This window comes from Tachysurus fulvidraco, chromosome 9 (assembly GCF_022655615.1).
Source record: "Tachysurus fulvidraco isolate hzauxx_2018 chromosome 9, HZAU_PFXX_2.0, whole genome shotgun sequence".
Classification (NCBI taxonomy): domain Eukaryota; kingdom Metazoa; phylum Chordata; class Actinopteri; order Siluriformes; family Bagridae; genus Tachysurus; species Tachysurus fulvidraco.
In genome coordinates this window covers 13,964,096-13,974,001 of record NC_062526.1, presented here as the reverse complement: position 1 = coordinate 13,974,001, position 9,906 = coordinate 13,964,096, and the positions used below count along the sequence as shown (strand labels likewise).

The window sequence follows — 9,906 nt, the reverse complement described above, 5'->3', positions numbered from 1 at the left end:
TGTACTGTTGGTGTGTATCATTCTCCTACTAATCATTAACTCTATATTATATAATATATGTTCTATATTAAATAAAAACTTATTTCATATTAAATTACTAACTTACACTAATAAGGAACACCAAAATATAATTTCATTTTCACTGCATCTTTGGGACAAGGCAAGTGAGTCAAGAACATTTTCTTGTCATTTCAACCATATATAACTGATGCATTACATAGTGAAATTAAATACTGTTCCTCCAGGACACTGGTGCTACATAAAGACACAGATTTACATAAAACAACACAGAACTAAGGATTACATTTCACATATAGTGCATCTAAGAGAAGCCCTTACAAAGTCTTCGGTTAACTGAAGCACAGTGCTGCTAGAAATGTGTGTATCTCACAGGCTATATGAATACTGCTGACTAATCATAATAATTCCTCTGGTACAGCACGCTCACTGACAAGGGAAGTGAACAGGAGACATAGTTGCTGAGCCCTGGAGAGGTGGAGATCAGTGCCTCTGCTTAAAACACAGATGGCCTCAATAGTTGAACACGCTGATAAAGCTCTGCTCATAAATGAGTACAGCAGGCAGCCTGAATATTACAAACACTGTATAAAAGAGTTACATTTATTACACATATACTGTGATAGAATGACAAACAGAAATGTGACCACGCAATTCCCACCAGGTGAGCAAGGTGGACAAACTCATCGTCCAATATGCTGGACCCTACAAGGTTCTCTGTTGTATTAATGAAGCCACATACCAGCTAGATCTTCATTGATCATCAATCTCATTTCATGTTTTATGTCTCAAGCCTTACACCCATGGAACACCATCTGAAAGGGCTGCAAACAAAGTACTCAAACCCTAACTCTGCCAGAAATCCATGCCAAGCACCCCATAGGTAGACCAAGAAAGAGAGCTTCCAGCTTCCAGAGGGAGCTCTTAGGGGGGATTCTGTCACACTTCTGCCAATAACTCCATTTACCAAACTGTACTGAATCCAACCACTCTCCCCAACCGCATGTTCAAACTCAACCTAAGACTGATAAAACACACCTGTTCCCAATACCACAGACTGTCGACTTGACTGTTTGCTGATTGCCTGACTTGCTGCCTGACACTTTTGATAATATTGCTTTATGTTTTTGGATTAGTTTCCCAGTTTCAACAAAGATACCAACTGCAATCGCACCCATATTGGACTCAGTCACATAATGAATGTTTGTAGGTCTCATGTGGAATTGTCATAGTATCCATGAGATGAACAAATTAGAGTTGGGAATTGATCCAAGCAGGGTCAAATTCATAGCAAGGTATAATATCTGGAATAGCTACCTTCTTTCCTGCTTGAAGTATATTTTAAGGGTATTTCAGTTATCTAATGTGTACAAGAATTGGCATTAAGTTCAATTTGTTTTTAATTCTAAAAGCAATTAGAAAACTGTTAGAATTGGGTGACAGTTTCCATACAAACAATTTTTCTTGTTTGAAACCTACCTCTGGCTTGGAGTAACTCTAGGAGCTCTTCTCGGGTGATAACCGGTTTTCCGTTTTCATCTGGCACGCCCAGCACCTGGAAAGCCTTGTAGAGGTCATACTTGGAGATTCCACAGGGTAGCCGGTGGTTAAGATACAACTTAACAAACTCCTCCAGGTCAATGTCAGATACATACTTTCCTGTCTCTGCATAACGACTGAATTTCACCTCATTTTGCATGTCTTCCAACTAGAACAGTTCAATGATAAAGAACATGATGAAAAAATAATCCATACAATATTAGACAAGTATGCTGCATGTCCTATTTTTATGGACAATGTTTATTTTTTTAGAAATAAATTAAAATTAAATACTGTAAAATGTACTGCAAAAATAATAATGTTGCTTTAATCAGTCCTGTATTTGTTTAGCAAAACACAGTATATGTTTTTAATAATGACATTTAAAATGTACCCTAGTACAAGGTCAGTACAGATCCATCTGACATGAACATTCAATAAGACATCACAAGGTTGGATGATGCTTTGTGTCAAATTTTCCCTACATGGTCAAATACTGTAACCTCATAATGCCTTCATGTTAAATCATCTCACTGAATAGCACAGGTACACAAATAATTGAGGAACATATAATCGGTTATTGAACCAGATGTCTTAATACACTGCCTTTTACCAACTTTTATACAAAAAAAACATAGTACCTCATGCTCTGTTGGGTAGAAGCCAAGTGCTCTGATAAGATATGGAACTTCAGAAAGAGGGATACTAGTGGATACTTGTCTGGTTTCCATCGAGTCAATGTTCTGACTGCGCAACTGACAGTAATAAAATAAATCCTTTATGGCCTAATGGAAAAAGCACAGGGTTTTTTATTTGTGTGTGTGTGCATCATTTTCCAAACACAAGCTTCTTACAAGGAATATGTTGAACTCAAACGTTTTCTTTTTCCCCCAAATTGACGGTGTTAAAGTTTTAATTCAAAGAAAATCTTTGTAATTGCAGAATATTCATGATATTTTTTACCTTAAAAAGCTCTCCATCTTGCCCTCCTTCTAAAAGGGTGTAAAAGGGAATCAGGTCTTTTCCTCCCAAAGCCGCTGCTGCCTCTAATGCACTGTGCAGACAATTTGTGAATTGTTAATGGACGAGAGCAGTGACCGTACCGTATAGCTTTTGAATGCAATCTAAGTGTTACATTTACACTTCATGTAAATGTGTACCAAGTGCCAGAGTTGTGCTGCAAAATATAAATTGTGATTTCCCATACTTTTTAAATGTAATGTCTACTCTCTGCTGCACTTACGGACGGCTGAACTCCCATGAGAAGACAGTCCTGTCACTGCCACCAGCAGTGAAAATATATTTTCCATCATGAGAACAAGCCAGATGTGAGACCCCTAAAGAGTGGCATATCAGTGCTGAGGACTTGTGTGGGTTCCCGTCAAGAGGCAGAATCTGAACCCCAATCTAAAAGTTGTAAAAATAGTCTATAAAGCCAAAATAGACTAAAAAACTGAGACAAAGGAATCAACCAAATTGAAACAATCATTTTCAGATCATTTTCTACAGACCTTGTCCTGTGTTATATAAGCCATGTAATGTGAATTAGGATTCCCATCTTTACAGGATGGCAGCATTATCATCTTTTTTACAGGCGAACCATATGTGGGGCCAAGAAGAGTTTTTCTAGAAAAAATATGACAAATTAGTTATCTTTCTCATATACATACAGACATAAGTACCATTATTTCTATATCCTTTATCGCATGTTATAGTCAATGATAATGAAATGAAAACGGGCTTGAAAAAAGAAAACACAGACACCTGCACATCTTCGTGGTGACATTGAGTAGTTTCAGTTTGTTCAGGTCAGATGCAATAAGTAAGAAGTTCTCTGTTGTTAAAGGCGGATACCAGGCCATGCACATTGGCACGGCACTTTGCTCAATGCGTTCTGAGCTGAGGATCAACAACTCGTCCTTTCTGCTGTTCTGCAGGTCGTACTCAACCTAAAGAGAGCAGAGAGAACATACATGACCTGTTACCTGTGTAATAACTTAGTACTGACTTCTCTGTTAAATCTCTATTGCTGTAACAAAAATACAGAAAATTATAAATCCACTCAAACTTTGCTGTTGTGACCAGGACATTTTTTTATTTTTAATTTGCAACTTTATTTTCATTTTCAATTTCTTTACAATCACAAATCCAGTATCTTATCCACTGAGAAAAAATGCCCAACATGTAGTGCAACTATAAACTGATACAAATTATATAATCTTTCTTTAAAAAAATTCAGTAATTTGCTAATAAATAAAATATATATTAAGGTAATTGCTGGCAATTAAAATATATATTAAGGTAATTTCTGGTTTGAAAAGTGTTGTGATGTTATAGGAAAATAATCCTCCACTATGCAGCTGGCACCTTACTCCTACTTCAGTATTCTAAAAAATGTGGAATGCATTTCACAAGATACTGACTAGTCTGCGATCCATGCCTAAGGAGAGCAGACGTGGCTCTGTGCTGTCCAGGTACACTCCAAACAGCAGATCCTGAATGGGCTTGTAGTGAGAGCGATGTTTCCCAAGGTACTGCCACACATACTGCGTGCCTTCCTTACATATATGAAACACCATCACAGCTTTCCCAGCGTCCTGAAGTAAAAAATGATTTATTTCTCTTTATTTTCTTTATTCTTTTATATATGGAGTATGTATAGACTGAATGAGTAATGTTAGAACTAGTTACTATATAGGGTTATATAATAGTGTACATATTTGCACATAAATTTGCTCTGAAAACTCAAAAAAGGAAATACATATAACTGGTTCAACATAAATGTAGTTTTATGGTGTGGTTTGTGCACTAACCGCAGCGGCCAGGTAAGAGGAGTTGTGGGAGAAAGCAAGATTGGTAATGCAGTCATGACTGTACTTAAAGCCTCCCTCTACTTCTTCCTCTAAAGTGCAGGGATCCAGAACTTTCACAACACCACTGACAAAGCCGACAGCCAGGTAAAGGCCTGACAAAAAGATCATTAGGAGACAGTGAACTGTAGTAAAAAAAAATTGTATCTTAAATTTATCTATCTATCTATCTATCTATCTATCTATCTATCTATCTATCTATCTATCTATCTATCTATCTATCTATCTATCTATCTCTCTCTCTCTCTCTCTCTCTCTCTCTCTATATATATATATATATATATATATATATATATATATGCTCTTTCTCCAAGCACCTTCACTCAATTTGCCATACAGGTGAGTATATATTTTTTTAATATGTTTACCTTTCACATTACAGGTAAAAAAAAACAAAAAAACGTTTTGTCAATGTAAATGTGTATCGTTGTGGCAATTCCTGCCAATGTATCTACAACTGAAAAATAATATAAGAAATATCATGACTAATTCAGGTAAACGGAATACAATAACATTCCTTTGTAACACACACACACACACACACACACACACACACACACACACACACACACACACACACACACACACACACACACACACACACCTTGAGGATCATAGGTGATACAGTGGATCTGCTCATCTGTTTGGAATATTTTGCTGCATACAGTCACTTTGTGCTGAAACTCCCAGACTTTCAGGATGCCACTATAGCTGCCCATAGCTACAAGTGGATGCTGAGGGTGACAAGCTACTGCATTCAGAGGCTCAGCATGTTCTTTTATTATAGTCTGAGCACTTCTACTTTGTGCATTGACATGCACCACAGCTGCACTGACAGTAGACAGGACAAGATTTCTATAAAATGAAAGCAGACATCACGGGCTTATAAACAATATGACGTTAATATTGTATAGAATACAATAAATGAAAGTGAGCACATCATAACATTTGAGAATTCATATACAGTCTATTTTGGGATGATCTGCAAATGTAATTTTCACTAAAAAGTCTTCTTACCTTCCAAGAAAATTAATTCTTAGCAGATTTCTTATCTTTAGATAACAGATTCTCAAAAACAAATGTGAATTAATAATTAAAATAAAATAAAAAATACAAATGACAATGACAAATTTAATGTTTTTATGTCTTTTATGTTTTATTTTCATTTAGAATTATTAATTAATGTGTGCAACTTATAAACTAACTTTTGTAGGATATGAGCATTTCTTTCCTTACATGATTTTCATAAAAACTACATTCTTTTTGTAAACTTTTTCCAGCATTTCAAGGCTTTTGAAAGTGATAGTCTAATACAAACAGTTTTCCCCCATTTTCTCACCAATTTGTTCATCCAACCATTGTCTATCACACAGAGAAAGCTACACTCTAAAAATTAATAGTTCTTATATGGTGTATCATTCTTAAAATAACCTTTTAACATCCATGCAATGTTTCCATTGCACAAAAAGTTCTTTGTAGTGGAAAATGGATATTTAGACTATAAACATGCAAAACATTTTTTTTCTTCGCTGCCAACCTCTTTTTGTTTCTTCTTGGCACCTTTATTTTTAAGAGTGTGACACATAGTGCCTCAGAGGCACATGAAGCCAAAGGCAAATTAACACTTGTGGAGGAATGTGCCATTTCCTCTTTTCTGCATACATAATCTCATTGATGCTCATGATTGACTAGTGTCACTGTAATTTTCACTAAAGAGAGAGTACCATCCCTCCCACTCAGAAAGCAAGGGTAAATTTGCTGCTTTGGCTCCTGGTTTCAAATAACTGAAGCATCATCGGGAAACAAGAGCCATAAATGGAATTACTGAGAAATGTGGCTCACCTACTGACAAACGGTTCAGTATTCAAGATGCAGTCTTCTGTATTTGTAACACCGCTAAAGGTAGGAATTTCCTTCGACAGGGAAATGGATGTGATGGGGTCCAAATTGAAGTCAGTTAAGCAGCTAATGACCTTGAAGTTTTCATCATAGAATTTGATGTGGCCTTTTTCATCACCTGTCACAATAAACCTACACAGAAAGGGCAGAAAAATCCATCCAGTTCATGAGATGGGATAAGAGCAAATGTGTAGTTTATTATCCAATCAAATACACACTTAAATTCCTAAAAAAAAACTCTCCATATATATAGTTATCGTGTTAAACACATTGAGAGTGAATGCTGTTGAGTTTGTTTACCTGTCACAACATGTCATTACAGTAATCCCATTCTTCTGCAGTGAAATTAATTTGGTGGGTTTTATTGCATGCCGATGGCCTGTACCTGACCTCAGCACATCCAACACCAACATATTCCCTGTCAGTGTAGCTGTTAAAGCCTGCATGCCTCCAACATGGAAAACAGTCTGACTTAAGCAACCGACTTCCCCCATGAATGTCTACAGATGTGGAAAAAAATTCATTTTAGGCTTTTGATATTTTCCTTAAAGTGGAATAAATTGTCTGTAATTAAGCTACTTTTAGTTGATACTTCTTTAAAATGGATTAATTGTTTTTAAGTATTTAAATTTGGTATCAGTAGGCATAATTATAGATAGAGACTAGAAAAGGCATCTTAAGCCATGATCAAAAGAGGATCTAGTAGTAGAGAAGCAGAAAACATCATATAAGCCTCACCTTGGAGATTTCAGGGGCTTCATAATGCATAGTTTCTTTATCCTTAATACATTTTGACAAACAGAATATGGTTAATTAAGACATAATATATGTTATGCCTATTTAGCTGATACTAAGATATAAGTAGTACTCACCCAGGTGTAAAAGAGGACATGACTTGCACTGTTACTGAGTAGCTGACAGCTGTCAGTAGGGTTGAATATGATGTGTTTCTAGAAAGGAACAAACCATTAGATAATATCCAAATCTTTCCACAAAGCCCTTATATGTGCTGGTCATGAAATAAAAAAATACTTAAATGCACTATATACCTGGCAACCGAGCTCTGGGCTGATGTCAACCTTGCACACTGGAACTTCATTCACATTAGTCCAATCCCAGATACAAACCCTCTGTGATCAGCATTAAATCCATTAATTAAATCATAGCAGCTAGAATAAAATCTAATAAATGTTGCTGAGGTTAAAGCCAGCCACCAACCTGCACTGTACCGGCTCCAACAGTCACCAGGTATTTTGAATCCTTTGACAATGCCACAGCAGCTACACCGCCCTCAGGATGGCAATCAAACATGGTGTGAACAGGGATCCTACAGCACATGCAATGACAGACTCTTTCATGCTTTCTAAAAGTGTTGTATATTATAGGTGATGATGAATTCATTCATACAAAATGTTATACCCTGTGTATGAGTCCCATATGATCACAAGGCTATCGTGGCCCTTGTCAGCACTCACAATCCAGCGTCTGTCCTCGCTGACGCACAGGCAGGAAATGGGGTTGGAGTGACCCTAAGAATAAAAAAGGATTTAAAAATTATAATTGTCAGCATCAAGCAGAAAGGAACCAGCTATTTAAATATACATTGGTTTCACAAACTTTCTAGGAAAAATGACTACACCAAGAAAATAAGGACCTAAATTACTGGCATCAAGCTGTTCTGGACAGAAGTCTGGATACAGACTCAGCAAGGTATTTCAGAAGCACTCGAAAAGTAACATTAAAAATAAACTTTACCAGTTGTATCAGTATTAATCATTCTCACTTCTGGGCCAGGATACATTGCTTACTGTGGACCACTCAGTTATGTTAATTGTTAATCATCTGTAAGCAGGGAATTTTACTAGACCTTAATAAATGTGACTCTCCCATTCTAAGGTCTTGCGTATCATTTATATATTTGTATGTATAAAGAAACATAATGATGGACTGTTGGACATAAATCTATTTCTCACACAAAATCACCCAAAGATATTAACTAGCAATGAAAGCATTTCCTCTTGATTTTTAATTTCTATGAGCACAATTTGTTCACTTGCATAAAAATATCTTCAAAAAAAAAAAATCTTACTTGTAACAGATGTTGTGAATTAGATGTGTGGTCATATATGACAGCTACATGAGAACAAGCATACAGGATGGCAAGTCTGTCTTGATCCAAGAGGCTGAAGACAGGGAGAGTCTTGTTTATCCCGAAAGCCCAATTCAGAGTCTATAACCACACATTACAGCTGTTATCACAGATTTTACACTCAGTGTATAAATTTACAAAGGTACTGAAAAAAATAACTTTCAGCAAGTTTGATGTTTAAAGTCAGAACAACAGAGCTTGTAAGTTTGTATTTTATCTTCTGGCTTCTGGTACTGTGTTCACTAAATATTACCAGAGGATGAGTTATTAGGCGCTTCTCCTGTTCAGGGCTGAGGGACAGTGAGGTGGCTGTGTACACATAACTGGATGCTCCAGATCCTCCTTCCTCTTCTTCCTCCTCCTCTTCTTCTTTTTCCTCTTCATCTTCTTCTTCTTTTACCTCTTCCTCTTCTCCTTCTTTTCCCTCTTCCTCTTCTTCTTCATTTTCCTCTTCCTCTTCTTCCTCTTCATCTTCTTCCTCTTCTTGTTCCTCTTCTTCTGCTTTTTCCTCTAATTCTTCTTCTTTCCTCTCCCCGGGTTTTTCCCCCTCCTCCTCCACCTGCTGTCCTTCATCATTATCCGTGATGAGTTCAGTCTCCTCTCTGTCCACTTCTGCCATGTCTCTTAGTGTTAAAGTGCTAACTACAAGTAAAGAAGCCGAGCAAGTGTTTGTAAGGTCACTAAATACCATTTACTAAATAAGAGAAAAGTATTTTCTTAATGATCCTCCCTGTAGGTGCATAAAATTAGGTGCATGTTTATAATTCAAAACGTTATCGTTTTATTCGATACTTTGTGACCGAGGTTGCTAGGATACGGGGTACAGAGTTCTGCGTTGGGATTGGACGAGAGAATCTCGCCTCCTGCGCCACGATTGGACGTCGATGCACCTACGTCATTGAACTTTTTTTTCGTTTCCTTTGATGTTTTGATAAGGTTCTTATCTACGACTAAACAAAGTTCGAGAACATCTAAGGACTAAACCAAGAATAAACTAAATTCTGACTGAGCCTTGCAGGCTGTTCCCCAGTGACGTCATGGCTTGGTTTTTCTCTGATATGCATTGTGATGTCAGCTGTGAGCAGTGTTGTAATGTAACGGAGTACAAATACTTCGGTACTGTACTTAAGTAGAAATTTCACTTATCTGTACTTCGCTATTTAAATTTATGTCAACTTTCACTTTTACTCCGTTCTATTTCCACTAATCATCTTCGTTATTCGTTACTACAAAATAAAATCAGAAGAAATGTGTGCGACTGCAATAAGGGAGGTTTGGCGAATCACTGCTCCTAGATTGCATTACGCACGTCCGCACGCTCTACGGAGAAGCACAGACAGCGTGCACGCGCAGTCAGAGCTGGAGTCATTTATCTATAATGTTAATCGGCGGAAAGCCGCAAAGACGGCAACCAAAAGCAGTGAAATTTCA

At 37.0% G+C, this 9,906-nt stretch overlaps 1 protein-coding gene across 1 annotated transcript in view; it reads right to left on the bottom strand.

Annotated features, from left to right (window-relative positions):
* The window catches only part of cfap251 (cilia and flagella associated protein 251), a 10,324-nt gene extending 1,022 nt beyond the window's left edge, over positions 1 to 9,302 (bottom strand). The window contains exons 1-18 of the mRNA XM_047818740.1: positions 8,729 to 9,302; positions 8,416 to 8,556; positions 7,746 to 7,855; positions 7,545 to 7,653; positions 7,376 to 7,456; positions 7,199 to 7,276; positions 7,065 to 7,106; positions 6,627 to 6,826; positions 6,270 to 6,458; positions 5,032 to 5,282; positions 4,371 to 4,522; positions 3,981 to 4,154; positions 3,322 to 3,506; positions 3,069 to 3,183; positions 2,801 to 2,964; positions 2,521 to 2,611; positions 2,199 to 2,342; positions 1,498 to 1,726 (exon numbers count right to left, since the gene is read on the bottom strand). Of these exons, the coding sequence (XP_047674696.1) occupies positions 1,498 to 1,726; positions 2,199 to 2,342; positions 2,521 to 2,611; positions 2,801 to 2,964; positions 3,069 to 3,183; positions 3,322 to 3,506; positions 3,981 to 4,154; positions 4,371 to 4,522; positions 5,032 to 5,282; positions 6,270 to 6,458; positions 6,627 to 6,826; positions 7,065 to 7,106; positions 7,199 to 7,276; positions 7,376 to 7,456; positions 7,545 to 7,653; positions 7,746 to 7,855; positions 8,416 to 8,556; positions 8,729 to 9,166 (2,893 nt within the window). The 5' untranslated portion in view covers positions 9,167 to 9,302. The remainder of the gene's footprint in view (positions 1 to 1,497; positions 1,727 to 2,198; positions 2,343 to 2,520; positions 2,612 to 2,800; positions 2,965 to 3,068; positions 3,184 to 3,321; positions 3,507 to 3,980; positions 4,155 to 4,370; positions 4,523 to 5,031; positions 5,283 to 6,269; positions 6,459 to 6,626; positions 6,827 to 7,064; positions 7,107 to 7,198; positions 7,277 to 7,375; positions 7,457 to 7,544; positions 7,654 to 7,745; positions 7,856 to 8,415; positions 8,557 to 8,728) is intronic.
* Between the last annotated feature and the right edge of the window lie 604 nt (positions 9,303 to 9,906).